This window comes from Phocoena sinus, chromosome 3, assembly GCF_008692025.1.
Source record: "Phocoena sinus isolate mPhoSin1 chromosome 3, mPhoSin1.pri, whole genome shotgun sequence".
Classification (NCBI taxonomy): Eukaryota; Metazoa; Chordata; class Mammalia; order Artiodactyla; family Phocoenidae; genus Phocoena; species Phocoena sinus.
This window is the reverse complement of record NC_045765.1, coordinates 3,989,635-4,011,527: the sequence shown is the minus strand read 5'-3', so window position 1 is coordinate 4,011,527 and position 21,893 is coordinate 3,989,635. Positions and strand designations below refer to the sequence as shown.

General features: G+C 58.0%; 1 protein-coding gene across 7 annotated transcripts in view; it reads right to left on the bottom strand.

Annotated features, from left to right (window-relative positions):
* The window catches only part of KDM4B (lysine demethylase 4B), a 135,519-nt gene that overhangs the window by 67,645 nt on the left and 45,981 nt on the right, over positions 1-21,893 (bottom strand). For all 7 annotated transcript variants that reach the window (XM_032625761.1, XM_032625762.1, XM_032625763.1 and 4 more), the window contains 3 exons: positions 21,020-21,195; positions 19,992-20,106; positions 13,060-13,253 (listed from right to left, as the gene is read on the bottom strand). In XM_032625761.1, coding sequence (XP_032481652.1) covers positions 13,060-13,253; positions 19,992-20,106; positions 21,020-21,195 — 485 coding nt within the window. The remainder of the gene's footprint in view (positions 1-13,059; positions 13,254-19,991; positions 20,107-21,019; positions 21,196-21,893) is intronic.

The following is a 21,893-nucleotide window of genomic DNA, read 5'->3' as shown; positions in this document are numbered from 1 at the left end:
AGCCCGCGAGCCACAACTACTGAAGCCCGCGTGCCTAGAGCCCGTGCTCCGCAACAGGACAAGCCACCGCACAACGAAGAGTAGCCCCAACCCGCCACAACTAGAGAAAGCCCGCGCACAACAACGAGGACCCAATGCAGCCAAAAATAAATAAATAAATAAATGAATATTTTTTTTTTTAAAGAAGGCAGGCACCCATCAACACAATCAACGCAGCCTCTAGTGGGAGCTGAGGAAGGGCCTTGTGCTGCCAGCGGCGGGGGGGGGGGGGGGGGGGGGCGTGCAGGGGGTCCATTTCTGGGGATGCAGTGCCGGCGAGCGCCCAGTGCTGCCGGTAAAGCCACCGCTTCCTCCCCCTCGTCGAACTGGCCTCAATTTCCACCTGTAACCTGACGGGCAGGCAGCTCCCATTTCGCCCAGGGCCCACGGCCTGCTTATGCTCCCCCGCCCCAGATTTATTTCTGCTGAAACACACAGGAGGGCGGGAACAGGAAAGAACAGAGGGTGGTCCGCTGAGAGTGCACGAGCAGGACTTAAACAGCACGGGCCACGCCGGGACATGGGGGCTAGCTGCGGGGAGCTGGGGAGGGTGGCTGGGAGTCCAGGTCTGCCCTCGGGCTGAGAGAGCCAGGGCAGCTTCAATGCGGGGAGGCGCCAGGCCTATTAAATCACTTCCCGTGTCCTTGACGCTTTTGTGCTCATCAGCACGCACACCCACAGATGCATGAGGCCGCTGAACCTCGTGTGGACACACACTGACAGTGGAGGCCCCCGGCGATTAGGAGGACAGGCCTGGAACTCTCCCTGCCCCACCAGAGGGGGCCCTGGGTGACCGTGACTTGCCCCTTAGCTACGGGACTGGCTCTGGAGAGCATTCAGGTGACGGTATCTTTACAAGCAGGTCCCGTGACCAGCAGTTCCAGTCTCCACGTGTAAGACTATCAGGGTCTCAGCTGACTGCCAAGAAGGTGAAGGGCACAGGGCCCTCGGGGTCACTCTCGGGGTGGCTCTGGGCCCTGGTGCTTTGAGGAGGGTTAAGCTCACACATGCGTTAAGCAAGGAAGAGCAAACAGACCAAGCCGGAGGGGAGCTGCTGAAAGCGGGCCTTCAGCACGTCTCATCCTGGTGATGAGCCTGCTGGTCCCCACTCCCCAGCTCCCGCTGCTGCGCCCACGTGAGGGGAAAACACACCCGTAGCCAGATTTTGAAGCGAAGCTAACAAAGACTCCCTCAACTCACAGATTTGCAGGAATCTCCCTTCTGGGGAGCTGAAATCGGCCGACAGCAACCTCTCCAACACAGGAGAGATCTGCCATGGAAACCAGACCCTGCGCACAGAGCAGGAATCTACAGAATGGATGGGGAGGGAGGGTGAGTGACTCCAGGCCAGGACCGCATCGGCCACAGACCCCCGACACTTCAAGCAACCCCTCATCCAAACACAGCCAGTGGGAGGATCTCAAGATGGGAACAATGCCCGGCGAAGCCACTTCTCTCAGAAGAACTGACGGTTTCTTAGAGTGGTGGGATGGAGAAGGATTCTGGCGAATGGCCTGGTGCTCCAGACTGGAGCCAGGAACGCCGGGTGGGCTGGTTTGGCTCCTGCTGCCCTAAAGCAAAAGTCCTGCAGTCTCACAAGCGGCCTGAGCCAGCAGAGTGCTATATCGTTCCAACCCCAAAGCGCCCACTTTGAACAGAAGACTCCAAAATGAAGGGCCATCTGCTCCTGCCAGACCAAGCCAGCAGGCTGTGTGACAGGCCAGCCACGCCTGCGGCCACGAGTAACACACACACAGGAGACGACTGCGCCCACAGAGGCAGGCCGGCCTGCCCAGGCAGCGAGGGCTACCCCGACCTGCCTGCCCAGGGCTCCCACACCCATGCCCTGGACCTTCCCTCCCGCGGCTAACATTCCCCTGGAACGATAGAGTAACATGCGTCTCCCTGCTCCTGGCCTGGCCACCTGCGCTCCAGCGGAGCCCCTCCACGGGCTGCCCTGCTGCCTCTCCTCCCACAGGTCTCAGCCTAGCGCCTTCCCTGCCTCCATCTCGGGGGTCCCGCTGCCGCGTGCCACCCACCTGGCCCTCCATGCCCACTCGGGGTGGGGTGGGGGGGCACACCATAAGCTCCTGCCCTGACACACGGTGTCTGCCCTGGAGTGGGTCACGCTGGGTCCAGAGCGGGCACGTGGCCAGGGTTTGAGCTGACCCATCTCCTTCTACAACCTTGAAGCCACCTTCGTCCAGCACAACCACGGTAGCAAAGCTACGGCTCACCTGCCCCCTTCCAGCCCCCTACCCCCTTCCAGCCCCCTACCCCCGTACACGCAGTCAGACTACGTTTCCCAGGCTCCCGTGCTGGAAGGTGTGGCCACGTGACCTGGCGCTGGCCAACGAGATGTGGGCAGAAGCCACGGGCCTGCCTCCCTGGCCCGCCCATCAAAGTTTCAGGAACTCGGTCTCCCCCTGCCCCAACTAGACGCCTACGCCCACGGTGACCTCGGAAGCCGTGCACTGAAGGTGGCAGAGCCTCTGGTGGCCTGGGTCCCTGGGTTTCTGCAGCATCTCCTCCATCTCCCACAAGAACCTGCCGTCTTTGATTTCGGCTCGGCAGGGCTTCGTTCAATGATGTTTTGGGGACTCTAAGAAAAGGGTCCACCCTCTCCTACACCTGCAAGCTCAGGCCACCTTTGCCAACTGGGACGCCCCCTGTCCCCACGGGGGAGCGCCTGCCCAGGCACGCACTCCCAGAACCCGCCGCCCCTTTTGATTTGCAGGAGGACACTCCGAGGGGCAGGGCGAAGCAGTGGTCAGGAATGCGGGCTCGCACCCGTAGCCTGGGCCCAGCCCTACCACTCCCCAGCTCTGCGGTCTCAAACCACGGTCTCGCCAGTCTGGTCCCACGTGTGAAGGAGGACGGCGTGGGGCAGTGGGCGAGACCAGGAGTCACTCCAAGCATAGCCTGGCACACAAGCAGCATCGGAACGTGGCCACTGCTACCACGTCTTCTCACACTGTCACACTGTCACGGACAGTGACAGATTCTTACACGAGCAGCAGGTAAAAGATGACACGACGTTTGCCCCAAAGTGGAAACGGCCCAAATGTCCACCAGCAGTGGAACACGTAAACAGGTGGAGGCGTGGTCACACAGCAGAAAACACTGCAGCGTGAAAAACGGATAAACTATCACCACGCACGGCAGGGACGAATCCTCCTCGCAGACAGAGCAGAAACGCGAGACAAACCAGTCCGTGTGCGTGGGGTTCAAACCCAGCCAGCACTCAGCCGTGTCTCCCAGGGACACAGACACACAAAGACAACGGCCCAGAGAAGCAGTGACACGCGGGCCATCAGAAGCAGCTCTGTGGGGTGGGGGGAATGGGGCCGCAAAGGAAGGGGGGCCAGGACAGAGAACGAGGGGGTTCATTTCCCAGCAGCGTTGACTGGGGAGTCATTCGATAAACTGTATGTATGTATCCATCTTTCAGCCAAGTACAATATTTCACGTATTTTTCTGTACCACGTAACGTCTTAGGATAAAAACATTTACCGAAAAGGGAACACACCATGACAGACATAGTCCTCAGGTGCCCCTGAGGCTCACATCCCTGCTCTCAGTCATTCCAACATCCCTCTCGGTGCTGCTGGGAAGGGATCTGGCTGTTATAATTGAGGCCCCAAATCAGCAGATCCTATAACTGGGAGGTTACTCTGGGTGGGCCTGACCTAATCTGGTGAGCCCTGGAAAGGCATCGGTCCCTAAGTCAAAGGGGCCCAGTGTGAGGGGACCCTCGGTACCAAATGGACCTTCCCCAGAGCTCCGAGTACGGGTCCGGCCCGCCGACACTCGACTCTGCCTCTGAGGCCCTAAACCGAGGCCCCGGCAGGCCCATGCCTGGGCGCTGAGAGCCGGTCACCTCAAGCCGTCTATCTATGGGATCAGCTATGCAGCAGCAGAGAACTAAGACTGCCCAGCTGGAGGGAGGAGCAAAGAGATCAAAACTATCTGACAGGAGGACGCCAGATCGTCCACATCTGCCCAATTTGGGTACTGGGCACTGTTCTGTTAATTATTCTCTTCCCTTTTCCGAAATTTGAAGTATTAAAAAAAAGAAAGAAAGAAAGAGTACACTCCAAAGAGGACAGTACAGAAAGAGGGGAGGTGTGTGTGACTTTCCAGTAGAGACACCTGAGCAGCACGACCTCAGCCAGGGGACCGAGGTCGACACCAGCAGTGATGAGTCATGTTGACGGCAGGCACCCCGAGACAATGGACGAGATGGCCCCTCATGCGTGGTCCTCCTCCCAGCACCCAGAGCCCCAGCGGTGGGAGAAAAACACCAGACAAGTTCCCACTGAGGAAGATTCTACAAAATCTCTGACCACAGTCCTCCTCAAACCCATCAAGGGCATTGAGAACAAGGAAAGTCTGGGAACCCTCCTACACAGCTGGTGGGAATGTAAACTGGTGTAGTCACTATGGAAAACAGTATGGAGGTTCCTCAAAAAACTAAAAGTAGAGCTACCATATGATCCTGCAATCCCACTCCTGGGCGTATATCCAGAGAAAACTCTAATTCAAAAAGATACATGCACCCCTATGTTCATAACAGCACTATTCACAATAGCCAGGACATGGAAACAATCTGAATACCTATCAACAGATGAGTGGATAAAGAAGATGTGGTACATATACACATTGGAATATTACTCAGCCATGCAAAAGAATGAAATAATGTCATTTTCAGCAACATAGACGCAACTAGACATTATCATACCAAGTTAAGTAAGTCAGAAAGAGAAAGACATACCATACGCTATCACTTGTATGTGGAATCTAAAATACGACACAAATGAACTTATCTGTGAAACAAAAACAGACTCACAGACATAGAGAACAGACTGGTGGCTGCCGGGGGGGGGGGGGCGGGGAGGGAAAGATTGGGAGTTTGGGGTTAGCAGATGCAAACTATTACATATAGAATGGATAAACAACAAGGTCTTACTGTATAGCACAAGGAACTATATTCAATACCCTGTGATACACCATAATGGAAAAGAATATGAAAAAGAAAATATATATGTATAACCGAATCACTTTGCTGTACAGCAGAAATTAACACAACATTGTAAATCAACCATACTTCAATAAAATAAATTTTAAAAAATTAGAAAGAACAAGGAAAGTCTGAGGAACCATCACAGCCCAGAGGAGCCTGAGGAGATGGGATACCTGAATGTCACAGGGAACCTGGATGGGGTCCTGGGACAGAAGGCGACACCAGGGACAAACAAGGCAAACTGAACGAAGCAGGACCCTAGTCAACAAGAATGTACCCATAAGGTTCATTAACTGCAACAAATGTCCCAGCCTCATGTAAACTAATAAGGAGGCTGGGTGTGGGGTGCATGGGAACTCTCTGTACTGTCTTCTCAGTTTTGCTGTAAAATCTAAAACAGTTCTGAAAAATAAACTCTTTCAAAAGGAGAGAGAGGGAGTACACCACCAAAACAGTGGATAAACAGACCAGCCTGTGACAAACACAGAAGGAACAAGGAAACAGTGGACCGTTCGCACCGGGCACCCTCCGTCATGAACCCTCCCACCCCTGCTCACCAAGAAGCCAATTTCCAAATCCATCCGCTGCACCGCTGCCCGGCTGCCCAGGCTCACGGCAAGGCGTCAGAGCATGGGGAATATCAGCAGAGCCCCCCACTCAGCCTCATCGGCTCTGGAGGAGAGCATATGGTGAGATTTTCCGTCGCAGAAGGCTGACCTTCCTCTGCCGAGCGGGATGTTAAAATCACTTTGCGTTCCCTGAACAAACACCAACTGTGCCTGTCCCCACCAGCACTGCGAGATTCAAGGAGGCAGCCTGCGGGAACGGACCCTGCTGCCTGGTGAGTGGAGCCCTTGGGGGAGCACCGGGACTCCCAGGTCCACGATCTGCCCCGAGCTGCACGCAGCACAGGTTGTCACCTGACGCAACTGTCTGGCTTTGCTGGGGCAGCACCAGGCTACTGAGTTTAGTGTGGGCGAGGCTGGCAAGAAGCAGTCAGATGTTTGGGCTGATCTGTGATTCAATCCATGCTGTGTCACGCTGCACAAAAATCCTCTGAAGTTGCCTGTTGTCGCACCCGCCAGGTTAATTAATGATGCAATCCTATCCTCATAGCCTGATGACACAATGCCCCAATTTGAGACTCCAGCATCAGGAGTTAATTTTCAAATGCCACAGCCAGCTTCCAGTTTCAGATTTCCGGCACAATCCTGACAAGCAGAAAGGCTGGGCTGTGGGCATCGGGGACGACAGTGTGGTCCCGACAAGGGCGGACCAAGGGCTCTATGAGGAGGGCGGGGAGGGGTCCCGGGGTGGGGGGGTAGTAACACGGCTGTGCTTCCCATAAGCCCCCGGGTGCTCAGGCCCTCCTGGGCACGTGCTAAACCACCTCTCCCAACGCTGCGCCAGCGTCCCCGTGCTGCTGAGCTCCAGGGTGTGTGCGCGGCTGCAAAGCCCAGCTGGAAGTGACAGCTCCCAGCAGGGGCTCTCGGTCACCTCGCAGAACGCCAGGTCTCCAGTCTTCAGGGCATGGTCCCCGGGGGTGGCGGACGGGACCCTGGAGGCCAGACTCACGAACTGCCTGAGTGAGGAGACACACTGTCCTTTCCTGACTAGATGCATGCATGTGTGCTGCCACACACACACGTGCACACTCCAGGGTGACCAAGCACCGAGGGCCCCCCGGGTCTGAGAGGGTTTCCAGGATGCGAGACTTCCGGCTCTGAAGCTAGGAAAGTTGCGCTGGTCACCCTAACGCCAAGGTCACCGCGCACCCTGGAAGGAGGCGGTGGGCACACGGGTCAGGCACACAGGGAATAAACGACAAGCAGGCCTGCTGCTGTGGCCAGAGCCACCGTCAAAAGAGGTGACGGAGAAGGTGCCCCTTGCTGCCCACAGCCCTTTGCATCCAACAGTGAGTGCACAGCAAGCTCGGACCAAGGCCCCATGAGCCGGGAAGACGGGCCGCAGCTGGTCGCGCTGTTTAGGACAACAGCCATCTTCTCTCAGAAGGAGGATCCTTCTGCAGAGACGCGACCACCCCCATCATAAAACCTCCGACGAGCAGCTTCAGGCAAGGCTGCGTGGACTGAGGACAGACTCCGCCAGGGATGCTGGGTCTGGTATCTCCGCCAACAGATTCAAGAAAGCTCGGGGCCTTCGACAGCACGACCCTGCCACCTTATCTGTTGACTTTTAATAAACAGGGGTCCTAACACCTCTCTACTCTCTGGCAGTCTTGCTCTCAGGAAGAGCTCTCTGCCCAGAAACATTCTTTTTGATGCTGGATTTCTGGTCACCATGGCCCAGGAGGCAGGGCAGAGGAAGGAGGAGTCTGCTGGTTTCCCCCGTGTGTTCACGAGGTACACACTGAGCCTCCCTGCGTCATCCCGACGGGTCTCTTCCCCCGGCCCCCCAGGTGCTGCGGCCACGTGGAGCTGCTGAGCGAAGCCGCTTGGCTGAGCTGCGGCGCCTCTCTCCCCAGACCGAGGAGGAAAGGAGGCAGCGCCTCTATCTCACGCTGGCATCCTGTATGGGGACGGGGCGCAGTGCTGGGAAGCTAAGTTACCAAAGCCAATCTGTGCAGCCGTCACACTCCTACCAATCTCCACTCCAGACGGTGCCCAGCCAGCCCTCCCGCCGCCATGGAGCAAGGCGGGGCCGTGCCTGAGTCAGGGAATGGCCCCTGCTCCCCGCTGTGCCAGGCTCTCAGAAGCCACGAGGTCACCCAGGGACCTCCTCTGGGAGTCACCAGCGCTCTCCACCACGGGCCTTCGGAGCTGCTGCCTGCGGTCGCTTTGCTCCGCTCCATCAGTCACCAGAATTCCCAATTCTGCCACCGGGGACAAAGCAGAGGCCCTGGTGGCCGCCCGGCATTGTGGTCCAGCAGTGCCACCTGTAGCCAGAGCCAGGGAGTCTACGGCCGGGAGGAGGGCGGGAGGCGCCTGTCCCCTGGGGCTCACTGGGGTGATTAATCAACGCCCGCAGGGAGCACGTCTGGGCAGTGGGCTGAAGCCGCCCGGGGTGGGCCTGCAGGGAGGTCCCGAGGGGCCGGGAGGGCACCCATCAGGGGGAAGGGAGCAGCCCAGCAGGCCCACCCCACCCCCAAAGGAGCAACAGACCCCTGAATCCTGAGCCCAGCACACCCAGCCTCTCTCCCAAGCTGCAGCAGAGGCTGCAGGGGCTGCACCACATCTGCACAACAGCTCACGCCCCTCCTGTGCCCCACGGCAGGGAGCACATGCCCTCAAACGTGCACGTGTGCACACACACACACACCCACGCCCACGCACGCACACACACGCGCAGGCACACCTCCGGAGTACCAAGTGCAGGCTGAGATGACTGCCTGCTGGGTGTCAAGTTTCCCGGCAGCAAAAGAAAGGCTGCCCGTTCCCTCTCCTGTGAAAACCCCTGAGTGAAAATGCCGAAGAAAAACCGTAGGTGCAATGGAATCAAAAGGAGAAATTCTCAACGCACCCTGGTGCAGCACTCAGGCTTCTTAAAGGTCAGGGAGGGAGCGAAGCTCTGGGAAAGGCTCCCCGGCCCCCTCACCAGCAGCCCTTCCACCGACTGCCCTCAGGGATCCACCCATCACACCCTAGGACCATCCACGAGCCGGGGGGGCTCCGTGCCCTTTGTGGGAGCACAATCCGAGAGACCCTCTCCCCTGCCCCCGCCTCGGAGCACCTGACACCCAGGCCAACAGAAGCCAGAGGGCGGGAGGGGCTGGGGAAGCAGAGAGAAAACTAACTGCGGGACCTGCCTGACGGCCATGCGGGGAACACTGTCTGTCCTGTCCTGGGGCCCTCTGGTGGCACGTCCTCCACCCACCCGCATGTGGGCACACGGCAGCTGCTGCGTGTGGATACGGAGCCCTGCATCTGGGCAACAGCGTGAAACGACCCCAGGTGGGTGTGTCACGCGCTCATCTATGGATACAGTTCCTGGTGACATGCTACCCACAGGGACCCGAAAGGGCCGTACCAGGGGTGGGTATCGAGGGAGGCCCGGCAGACGGAGCAGCCCCGGGACAGCTGACCCAGCGCCACCCACGGGCTCCAGGGGGTCCTCGGCCCTGCGGGAGGAGGCACTCTGAACCAGGCGGAGCTGCTCTGCCTGCCTCCCCAGGCCCACGACCTCCTGGCCCCGATGACCAACCGTCCGGGCCGCTGCAAGGCTGGGTCTATCTTAAATCCCCGTCTCCAAAGCGATCTGAAGCTCCCACGTGCTGCGGGTATTCTTAGCCTGGTTGCCAGAGAGCGCCGCACAATGCCGGCCTTTCGGAGCAAATGCCATGCTGTTATCGACACCGGGCTGTGCGCGTCATTCTGACACACAAATCACACCACCAAACTAGCAACAGACCCAGAAAGGCTCCAGAAGACGCCGTAAACCTGAGTAAGTCGACACTTTCAAAAAAAAAAAAGTGCTACTGAAATACTCCGAAACGGTTGCGATCAAGCTACTGCGGACGCAAGAGCACGGTGTGATTCGGGAGGCAGACGTGGGAACGGATCTGCCGGAGAACCCCGCCCCACAGGGTCCAGGGGAAGGCAGGGAGCAGGGGCACCACCTTCCCGGGCATCCTGAGTGGCTCCCTGCACCCCCAGCCCAGGGACAGAGGACACCTCACCAGCCCCCGCACCCCACGCCTGCAGAGGTCCACGTTGACCCAAGAGGGAGTGCGGCCTCCACACGACGTAAACCTCTGTGCACGGGGGCTCCCAGGGACTACGGGGTCGCTGTGCTCCCAGAACCCTGGTCTCCTGACAGCAGGGGCCACCTGAGCAAACCAGGGGTGCAGCTCAGGGGGCAGGGGTGCTGCGGGCTGTCCTAGGGGACAGGCAAGCAAGGGGAGCAAGGCACCGGCCCTGTCACCCAGGGGCCGCTGGCCCTCATGTTCCCAGCACCCTCTCTCTGGGGGACATTCCTCAAACCCAGTCCCACTGTCTTCCATCCGCCCTCGATCCCAGCCGCTCACTCCTCCCTGCCCCCCCAGACCACATGTCCCCAGAGAACACACTAGGGCCCCAGTCTCCTGAGACCTCCCCATCCCCAGGCAGGCCTGCATCTGAAAGCTCAACCTTCCTTGCCCAGCAAGTGCGGGGACCCAGCAGTGGCTGCTTGCTTACTTTTTCTTTCTTCTTTCTTTTTTTTTAAGGAAAAGGTGGGTTTTCTCCCCTTTGGACCCGTCTGGCTGGGAGGCCCTGACCAAACCCAGGGCTAAGAGCTCCCACCGCCCAAGGGCAGCGGCTCCGTCTCCCCCTGCTGCTGCTTCCAGGGGGCCTTCAGAATATCACTGCCACTGCCGCTCAGAGGAGTCTACGAAAAGGATGAAAGAATTTGGGAAATTTCCAGCAGCGCACAGAGCCAAGCCAGAGGGAAGGGCGGGAGCGCCATCTAGCGGCCCTCTGGGGAGTCGCGCTGGGGCATGACTGGGACAAGGCCACTCAGAGACCCGGGCAGACGTCCCTCCCGCCACCACCCCACCCCATGAGACACGGCCCAGGCCAGCGAGCTGGGCCCAGCAGTGCGCGCGCGTGCGCACGCGCGCGCGCACACACACACGTACCTGACAAATACACACACACACAGATATCTGACACTCGTCGCACATTGGTACCTGATCCACACATATACACAGACTTATATACACAATACAGACATATAGATACCTGACAAACACACACAGATACATCACACACACAACACACAAACAGATACATCACACACACAACACACACAGATACCTAACAAACACACTCACATACACACCCATAGGTACCTGAGATACATATACACACACTTATACAACACACACATACATACACTCATATGCATAATCAGACACACACACCCATGTATATACACACACACTCATACACACTGACACACTCATTTTTATACATACATACACTCACAAACACAAATACACACACAAACACACGCACATACCCCCTCAGACACTCTCACACACACACAGCCTCACATGCATGCATGCAGCCCCAGCCTGTGGATCTATCTGCATGGGGAGCCCGAAGGCCACTCACCTGCACTCAGCCCGCCAGGCCCACGGGGAGGACGCTGCTGTGCGAAGCGGTGGGCAGAGCCCCCAGGGAAGCGCCCCACAGGTGTGGGCCTGGCGCAGAGCCAGGGCCCCTCCCGCCAGGCCTGGACTGGGGCCTCCATGCAGTCCCGGCCTAGCCTTGCCATGGGAAGTCGTGGGGGACGGGGCGGCCACGCAGTCACTGGGGCCTCCTGGGCGGCTCGGGGACGGCACCCTGACCAGGAAACCCCTTCACTCGTGCGCAGGACCACACTGCAGGCGTGAGGCTCAGGCCTTTGTTCAACCACCATCACCAAATATACCAATCTCTCTCCAAATCTTTCCCCAAAGGCAAATACTTCCCCACCCAGAGGTTCCAATGATCAAGGGCTCACGTAAAGCCACAGAAGGCCACAAAAGGGGAGGAGTGGATTGAAAACAGGAAGCCCGTGGAATTGTAACAGGATCCCAGCAAACACACAAAGTAGCACCACGCGAAGGCCAGGGGGCCTGTGGCCAGCAGAATAACGGCCCCAAAGATGGCCATGGCCTAATCCCGAGACCTGTGGACATATCACCTCACGTGGCAAAGGGGACTTTGCAGGAGAGATTAAGTTAAGGTCCCTGAGACAGGGATGACCCTGGATTCCCCAGGGAGCCCGGTGTCATCACAGGGTCCCTCATAAGAGGAGGCGGGAGGGTCAGAGGCAGAGAGAGACGGGAGATGCTGCGCTGCTGGCCGTGAGGATGCAGGAGGGGCCGCGAGCCAGGGAGGCGGCGCCTCTAGAAGCTGGAACCGATGCTGCCCTTGAGCCTCCGGAAGGACCAGCCCTGCCCACGCCCGGATTTAGCCCCGTGAGGCAGTCAGCCTCCTGGCTCCAGGACTGTCAGAGAACCAATGTGAGCTGAGTTAAAGCCGCCAGACCTGCAGTCCTTTGTTACAGCAGCCCGGGGAAACTCACACGTGTCCCCAGCCTTCCCTGCCTATCTGAGTGGGAACCGCTGCCAGACAGCGGGGCAGGGGCTTCACTCGGTCCATGGCAGAGGCGAGGAGAGGGTGGTCACACAGCCGACGGCCGACAGGGAGACCTGGCTTCCCACCCGGGTCCGCTGCTCAGAGGGCCTGCTCCCGCCCCTCAGCAAAGGGCCCCAGAATGTCCCTGTTGACTTAAGGGGGTAGGGGGCCCTCCCCAGGGCCAGCAGGCACAGGCTCAGCCATGTGGGGCTCAGCTCTCTGTTGGGACAAGGCAGGGGCGCCTTGGCCAGGGTCCGCCTGGGTCCCTGCTGGGTGGCCCCCCAATACAAAGGTGAGGGTTCACTGGCTGAGCTCCTGAGCACCTCTCTGCTCCCCTGAGCCGCGATGATTATTGTGACAACAGAACCTTCTAACAGCTGGGGAGAGGCAGGGCGATGCGAAGCCCCCAGCTCAGAAGTCTCTTCTAGAAACACAGCGAACAAAGACGGCCTCCTGCCGGCCCCCTGGCAGAAGCTGCGTGTCAGGGGAGTGCTCAGCTGGGAGATTCCAGAACACGACCGTCTTGGCAATCTGCCCCAGCCTGGGGGGCCCGTTGCTCACAGAGTGCCCTGCAGGGCCCAGCATGCCCGCCCACACCCTGCAAACGGCTAACACCACCCCCCAATCTGGAGGCCAAGAGGGAGGCGAGGGGAGGCTGAGAGGCGTTACCGGAAGCCTGGCAGCAGCCATGTTCAGTGTAAGGTGCTCTGAGCGCAAACCACAGGCTCCGGGGATCTGTAAGCGCGTTTCTGGGGGGCGTGCGTGCCCTCATCTAGCGGGGGCTGGGCCGGCGGAGCCCCCAACCCCGACCTCTGCCTGCCCTGCCCGACAGTCCCAGGTGCAGCCCCAGGAGCCACGACAGCCCCCACCCTCGCCCACTGGGCAGCCCCGCCTCCCTCAGCAGCGGCCGGCGGGGCTGCGGCCGCCCCTCACCAGGACTTGGGCTCCCCGAAGTGCAGGTAGTTGATGCTGTACAGGTCCATGTCCTCCGTGTGCCAGGCGAAGGTGGTCTTCCACATGCCGAAGTACAGGTAGGGGGTGTTGACGCCCTCGATGATGGTGCCGCACTCACGCTCCACCATGTCCAGGATGGTCCGCAGGTTCCCGATATTCCACTGGGCCACGTCCTGCATGGCGGCGAGCACACGGTCAGCCTGCCGGCCACCCCGGCCCCCAGCCTCCCCCACCGTCACTCGCCCCCAGACGCCGGCAGTGAGACACCTGCGTCATTCCCTCGGAGCCCGGGCCGCGGTGTGACCCCCTGCCCAGGGCCCAAACAGCATTCTGCCCCACACCTGCCTGCTTCCGAGCCTCGCCCACCCCAGGGGTCCAAAACCCACCCTGGGCTGCGCACACCCCACAGGCACAGGCCCCCTGCCCCGGGCCAGGCGGCCAGGCAACGCTTCCCCTGGATCCCATGTTGAGCTGTGTGTGAATCATGGGCGGGGAAGGCCTCGCTGCGGCCACGGTTGGTGGTGAATAATTCACGTGCCTTGAAATCAGTGACACAGAGGAGGAAGAACATGCCGAGCGGGGCTCCCAGCAACGTGCCAGACACCTTCCCGCACCTTCCCACAGCGGAGACAGGGGCGGCACTCAGAGCCAAGCAAACGAGCGAGGGATCCCCACTCACCAGGCTCATCTATTCCTAACGCCACGAGCTAACAAACCCCGTCTTGTCCTAAGAGCTCGTAAAACATGCTTTCATTGACTTCCAGTCCCTGGGGAAGCCTCGGGGCTGCTGAGATGCTGAGTGCACGGCAGCGTTCCTTCACGCCCCAGATCCACCCAGTGCCACCCACCGCGTCCACGTTTTAGGCCCGACGTGGCAGGTCGGTCTTTGCAAGGTGAGCTGTGGCCAGAGCCCAGGACACGGAGGAGGGCCACGATCAGACCCCCACCACGAGCATGAGAAGCCCAGGGTCGCCTCAAGTGGAAGATGCCCAGGACTGGGGGCACCAGCAACCAGTCGCCTCCCCAAAGCCCTGTCCATTGGCCACCCGCCCCCATCCAGACAGGGGACCCGGGGTCTAGACTAAGCTGGGCGATAATTCATCATGGGCCAAGTCACTCTCTGCTCTGGGCCTCAGTTTCCCCTCAGTACAAGGAGACTGTTGTACTAGGTCAGGCACGGCAAACACATGGCGCCAAAGCCCCAAATCCTCTTCCAGAACCCAGGGCAGGCTCACTCACTGAGCTTTGCCTCGGCCCCGCTGAGCCTGCACTGGGCCTCGGAGCCCTTCGCGGGGCCGTGACTACAACCGTCGGCAGCACGTGAGAGCAAACCCAGAGGTTCTCAAGGGACAAGCCTCCAATTTTTGAATTTTTATTTAAAAACAAAATTTGGGGTCCTCAAGAGAATGAGAATATAAGCCACAGACTTGGAGAAAATCTTTGTAAAACATAAACAACTGTTGTCCAAAATATACAAAGAACTCTTAAAACTCAACAATGAGAAAGCAAACAACCCACATAAGCACTGGGCCAAAGACCTGAACAGACACTTCACCCAAGAAGATACACTGATGACAAATCAGCACATGAAAAGATGTTCCACATCATCAGGGAAATGCACATCGAAACCACAGTGAGGTACCACCACACGCAGATAAGAATGGCCAAAATCCAGAACACTGACGATACCAAATGCTGGCGAGGATGTGGAGCAACAGGTGCCCTCATTCACTGTTGGTGGGAATGCAAAATGCTCCAGCCACTCCGGAAGGCAGGTTACAAAACTAAACATACTCTTACCACACGCTGCAGCAATTACGCTCCTTGGTATTAACCCAAAGGAGTCGAACGAAAACTCATGTCCACACAAAAATCTGCAACGGCTGTTTACAGCAGCCTTATTTGTAATTGCCCAATCTTGGAAGCAACCAAGATGTCCTTCAGTAGGTGAATAAACCACGATATATCCAGACAATGGAATGTTATTCAGATCTAAAAAGACATGAGCTGTCAAGCCATGACAAGACACGGAGGACCCGTAAATATTGGGTTGGCCAAAAAGTTCGTTCGGGTTTTTCCATACGATGTTACATATGACTAAGCGGAAAAAGCCAATCTGAAAAGATTATATACTGCATGATTCCAATTATAAGACATTCTGGAAAAAGGCAAAACTATGGAGACAGTAAAAAGATCAGTGGCTGCCAGCGCCTGGGGGAAGTGGAGTGATGAACAGCTGGAGCACAGAGGCTTTTTAGGGCAGTGACACTATTCTGTATGACACCATAATGGCGGATACTTGCCATTATACACTTGTCCAAAGCCATAGAAGGTATGACACCAAGAGTGAACCTGAATGTCAACTACGGACCCTGGGATCAGAGTCCCAGACAAGGGACTCAATGTAACAAACGCACGGACAAGGCATCAACGTAGCAAACGCACAGCTCTGGTGGGGACGCTGACAGAGAGCGAGGCTGAGGGCGTAGGGGAGCAAAGCACGTATGGGGACTCTCTGTACCCTCCTCTCGATTGCGCCGTGAATCTGAAACTGCCCTAAAAAAGATACCTATTTAAAACTAACAACAATTATTATTATTACTATTATTATTCAGGATCCCACCTAGCACCAAGACTACACAGTGGGGGAAAGAACAGTCTTTTCAATAAATAGTGTTGGAACGACTGGTTGTCCACATGAAAAAGAATGAATTTGGACTCCCTCTTTATACCATATAAAAAAACTAACTCAAAATGGATCATAGACCTAAATGTAAGAGCCAAAATTATAAAATTCTTCGAAGAAAACATAGGGGCAAATCTTCACGACCTTGGAATTGGCAAAGGATTCTTAAATAAGACACCCAAAGCACAAGAAATAAAAGAAAAAATAACAGAATAATTGGACTTTACTAAAATAAAAACTGCCGCACTTCAAAGAACACAACCAAGAAGGTAAAACGACAACCCACAGAACGGGAGAAAATACTCACTAATCATTTATCGAGTGAGAGACTTGTATCCTGAATGCATGAAGAATTCTTACAACTCGGTAATGAGAAGACAAATAACCCAATTAAATGTGGGCAAAAGATCTGAATAGACATTTCTCCAAAGAAGATATACAAATGGTCAATCAGCACATGAAAAGACCCTGGACATCATTACCACCAGGAAATGCAAATCAAAGCTACAATGAGATACTACTTCACACCCACCAGGATGGCTAAAATAAAAAATACAGAATATAACAAGTGTGGGTGAGGATATGGAAAAATCAGAACCCTCATGCTTGCCTGGTGGAAATGGAAAATGGGGCAGCTGCTTTGGAGAAAAGTCTGGCAGGTCCTCAAAAAGTTAAACATGGAGTTACCATGTGACCTGCAATTCGCCCCTGGGTAGCTGTCCAAGAGAAATGAAAACACATGTCCACACACAGACTTGTACGTGAATATTCAGAGCAACATTATTCCTAATAGCTAAAAAGTGGAAACAATCCAAATGTCCATCAACTGGTGAATGGATAAAGAATATACGCTCCATCCATACAGTGGCGTATTATCTGGCCATGAAAAGGAGAGAAGCACTGATACTCACTACAACGTGGGTGGACCCTGAGAACACGATGCTCAGTGAGAAAGCCAGACACAGAAGGACACACAGTGTGTGCTTCCATTCATATGAAACGTCCAGAACAGGCAAAACCACAGAGACAGACAGTGGGTTCGTCATTGTCGGGGACTGAGGAGGGGGATGGGAGTGACTGCTAATGAGGGTGGGGCTTCTTCTGGGGACGGTAAGAATGTTCTAAAATTGACTGTGGTGATGGCTGCACAACTCCGTGAATATACAAAACAACACTGAATTACACGCTTTAAACGGGCAAATTGTGTGGTATGTGAATTATATCTCAATAATGCTTAAAAAAAACCCAGAAAAAAAAAAAAAAAAAAAAAAAAAACCCAGTAAGTCTGATAATCAACAAATAAATAAAACCAATCCAACTAGCACTAACCTTCCAAAATTCTACATGGAAAAGGACAGGTCATTTGACAGTCAGGCGTCTGACTCCACGCCCACCTGTACACGAGCACATGAACTTCAGTTATTCCATCCCATCAGGCTGCTGGGGTCTAATTCCCTTCCAAGAAGTCACGATCCATAAACCGAGCCGCAGAGCCACAAGCTGGGATCGGGCTGGCAGGAAGAGCTGGGCAACACCAACCCCCAGGCACCAAGGTCCACACTGTGGCCAAGTCAAGAGGACAGCTGGCCGAGGTCACAGGGCATAGCCAGCTGGGGCCACCAGTCAGACAGCCTAGATTCTAACACCTGCTTGGGACTGGACACAGAGAGTGGGACTCAGCAAGTTTCCCAGCCACAGAGCCTCGACGTCCCCACTTGGAGTTGCGGGAAAATCGCCCGGTTGCTCTAAGGACTAAACATGGTGTATAAAGAACAGAGGCGCGGGACTTCCCTGGTGGCCCAGGGGTTAAGAATCCGTCTGAAAATGCAGGGGACACAGGTTTGAGCCCTGGTCTGGGAAGATCCCACAAGCCTTGGGGCAACGAAGCCAGTGCACCACAACTAACTGAGCCTGTGCTCTAGAGCCCGCAAGCTGCAACTACTGAGCCTGCAAGCCACAACTACTGAGCCTGTGTGCTGCAACTACTGAGCCCACATGCTGCAACTGCTGAAGCCTGCATACCTAGAGCCCGTGCTCCGCAATGAGAATCCACCGCAATGAGAAGCCCGCGCACCACAACCAAGAGTAGCCCGCGCTCGCCTCAACTAGAGAAAGCCCGTGCGCAGCAACGAAGACCCAACGCAGCCAAAAATAAATTAATTTAATTTAATTTAAAAAAAAGAACAGAGGTGCCTTCCTGCCCGGGACCACGCCAGGCCCTGCCTGCAGAGGCCCAGGGGAAACAGCCCTCCTGGCGTTCAGAGACCAGACGTGTCCCCGGGGACATGCACCGCGGTCCTTCTGCCCAAGCAGCTTCCAGGAGGAGCCGCGAACACAATGAAACCGGAGAGGGTTGGAGGCCCAGCACTGATCCTGGGCTGCCAGGGAGGGTGGTCCAGGCCTTGGTGGCCTGGTGTGGGAAATGGGGGCCCTGGAGGTTGGCCCCTCTCCCTGGGCCTGGAGGCCCTCGAAGAAAGCAGAGAAGCAGGGGGAGCAGCAGACAGGCCCCAACAGGCCCCAGAAAGCCCTGGGGCCACAGCCCCGCCAGGCCCCCGTCAACCCAATCCAGGAACTTCTGCACTGGCCCAAGGGCGAGCTGGCCCACGGTGCTAAAACCCACCTGTGTAACCACAAAACCTGCCAGGAACAAGGTGACCGATCCTGGCATTCAGAGGTGCGTAGCTGGGAGATAGGGGGTGCGCCCAGGCGCGGGCGCGGGCGCGGGTGCCGGTGCCGGCGGGAGTCGACGGTGAGGGACCTGGGCTGCAGAGTGCGCGACAGGGCCTCTGGGGCCGCGTCCTCCGAGCAGGTGCAGCCCTGCTCCCAGGGGCTGCGTGCTCTCTGGGAGAAGGCCTGGCCTTGCAGGTCATCTGACCCTTTGGGATCAAGGCCAAGAGTGTGAGCTAAGGGTCCGGGACACGCCCACTGAAGGACTGCCATGCGCCCACCAGGCCCCATGTTATGATGGGGAAACCGAGGCCCAGGAAGGAGGAAGCAGGACAGGGACAAACTCGGTCTGGACCCCTGGGGCAAGGGCATCTGTCTCCCTGTGGTTCTGGGGGCAGTGGGTGAGCTCACTTCGAGCTTGACCTGCATCTTCCAGGTAACAAACTAACACCCTCGGCACCATGCACCACAAAGCGGACCCACTAGTGGAAGGTCCGGGCCCAGGTCAGCTGGGCTCCGTAAAGCCGGTGAAGCGAAGCACCGGCAGCGATCCGTGCTGGGACCTGAGCGGCAGTCATGTGTTTCCCACGCCTTTTGGGAATCACAAGCCACCTGTTCTAACAGGCTCCTCCCCTGGGCGCCAAGGAGGGTCCCAACCCTTCTCAGGAGGGGACTTTATTCCTGCCCCCACCTCCCCGCTACCCAAGAACAGGTGGCAGCTGCCCTCAGGGGAGAAGAGCTGAGCGGACAAGAGTCTTCCCCCCAGGTGACCTTCAGAGGAACGACCGGGGGGAGCACGTAGGGAGGCAGAGGGGGCCCCCGGGGAGTGGAGAGGGCCATATCCTAGCCCAGGGTACCCCGTGCAGAACACACCCAGGAGAGATTCAGGCTTCAGAGCTTTGAAATTAACCCCGGTAGATCCATCCCAGGGTTATCCGAGGTTCCATAAATATTTATAAATTGTCCCCCCCAAAACACGATCCCACTCAAACCTCCCTCTGCTTGACGCCAGCACCCTCGGGGACCTCAGCATCAAGCCTCGACCAGGGCCCATCTCGCCCTTGGACAGGCCGCGGGCGGCAGAGGCCCAAAGGCCGAGGAGCAGGGCCCTCCCAGCCCAGCACAGGGACTGGACGTGAGTGGACCCAGGGGTGGCCTGGATGGCTGAGAACTTGGGCTCCCAGGTTTCCAGGAAGATGGAGTGACAGAAACTTGAGAAGAAAAGCACTCAAACAACCGAGAATTTAGAGAGGCCCCTGGGAGAAGGGACGGAACGTTCGATGTCATCTTTTTAGAACTGCGTTGTGGCCGGGCCGCTAGGTCAGCGGCCGAGCATGGGATCAGGGCAGGGGCAGCACTATGACCTGGCAGGGAAGATTCTGCAAACCTCTGGCTTCTTCCTTTCATCGTGAGCTGGCACGTGCCTGCAACCAGAGCCCAAAGAGAAGGCCCCGTGGAGCGTTCCATGTCACCCCAGTCTCTGTGGTCCAAGGTGGAGCCCGCTCGCCCGCTCCACACCTCCACATCCACCGGGACGCCTAGGAGCCTCGGTACTTACGTCATCGTACAAGGAGCCACTGATGTCAGCCCCATAGATGGGCGACACGAAGGTGAGGTTCTTCCAGTACTTGCGCTCCAGGTCATCAAAGTCCTGGTGCCGGGGGGTGCAGTACCTGGGGACAAACCGAGCATGTGGGGCTCAGGGCACCTGCCAGACACACCGAGAGAGGGGCGCTCCGCTCAGATACCCGCCCTCCCGGCAAGAGCACGGCCCCGGAGCCCACGGATGAGCTGTGGTGACTGCCAGGCGGTGAGGTGGATGGGTGGCGGGGGCGGGGGGCAGCCCTGCCTGGAAGGGTACCCAGGGGTCCCGTCTCGCCAGCTATCAGGGCACGGGGCCCCCAGGTCAGACCACACGCCAGGGCCACAGGAGCCAGAAGAGGGACCTGGGTTTTGACGGTTCTTGTCCTCCTACCACCCTGCAGACACCGACAGGCACCGTGGTGGCCAGGGACAGCGCATGAGGGGACAGACAACGCCTGCTCTCAGAGGACGCTTGTTTGAGAGCAAAGAGACTGCCAGGGACGCACAGAAGACTTCAGCGACTGAGGGGGGCTGGGAGCTACGCAGAACAGGGGGAGTGAACAGCGGTGCTTTGTGCCAGGGAGCGTGCCCGCGTGCCAGGAGTGCCCACGACGCGCCCGTGAGCTCCCGGGAGTGTGTGCGCATGCCCAAGTGTGCCATGGCGAACCAGGCACTTGGGGAGACGTGCCAGGAAGCCCCTCTCTGGGGAGGTGCTGTCAGAGCAGAGACATCCTGGGTGGGGAGGCGCTCCGGGGACAGGGGACACAGGCAGGCCCTGAAGGGCCTGCCCCGCAGCCAGCGCTGAGGGCAGCATGAGGTGGACAGCGCGGCCCTGGGTCGGGTGAGGGTCTGGATTTTGCCCCTAAGAACTGGGGGACTGTGAACTGGGGGTGCTGAGGCCCACCCAGGGCACACAGAGCGGGCTTTGTAGGGGCTGCGTGCGCCCCGCCCTCCGCACCCCGAGCTGGTGTTTCGCCCGCCACACCGCCCAGGCCCGCGTACTTTTCGCTATTGGCCAGGCGCCGGTACTCCCCAACCGTCATGGCCTTCTTCTGGATGTTATACTGCGTGAAGAGGCCCGACTGGCCCGTCACCACCTGCTGGATGGGCGCCGGGATGACCACGTCGTCAATGTCGTCGTACGTCTGCCGTGGCTTCCACTCCTTCGGGGGTATGATCTGCGAGACGGAGCGGGAGGGTGGTCAGCGGCGCCTCCCCCGGGCTCGGCCGCTTGGGACTGGGTGAGGGGCAGGGAGAGCCTGGGGGCACCTAGCACCCCCTGTCCGTGTCACCGAGCTCCCAGGAGACCCGGGGCCAGGCCTATCTGGGCACCACCCGGCAGGGTAGGGGGCGGTGCCTGCCTCTGCACGGGGCCAGGGCCTGGAGAAGTGGGAGCAGCCCCAGAGGACGTGCGCGATCAGAGAGTGAGCAGGTGTGGGCAGGCTGGGCTGTGTGCGCCCCTCGGCCTGGGATGCACTCGCTGTGTCCCGGGGGCTCTGCTACCGCGCCCTCTGGCCACCACGTGCCCGGCTCGGGACTCCGCGCGGATGAGGCCCCAGAGCAGAGACCCTGGAGCCGCAGTGCACACTCATTCCAGCGCCCTCGCTCCAGTGACACCTACTGGGGGCGATCGCAGCTCTAGGAGGTGGGGAGACATGGGGACACAAAGGACTCAGGCGAGGGCCTGAGTCCTGACTGGAGGGCGCAGGTGATAAATCCAGGCGAGGAAAGGAAATTGTAGGACAGTAATAAGGGTAAAGCGGGGCTGGGTGAGCCGCCCAGAGGCAGGAGGTGGGGGGTGGGCAGTGGGGGGTGACAATTCCAAGTGGGAGGAGGCCTGAGAAGGTCACACTGCAGCCCCCACCCCAGCAGGCGC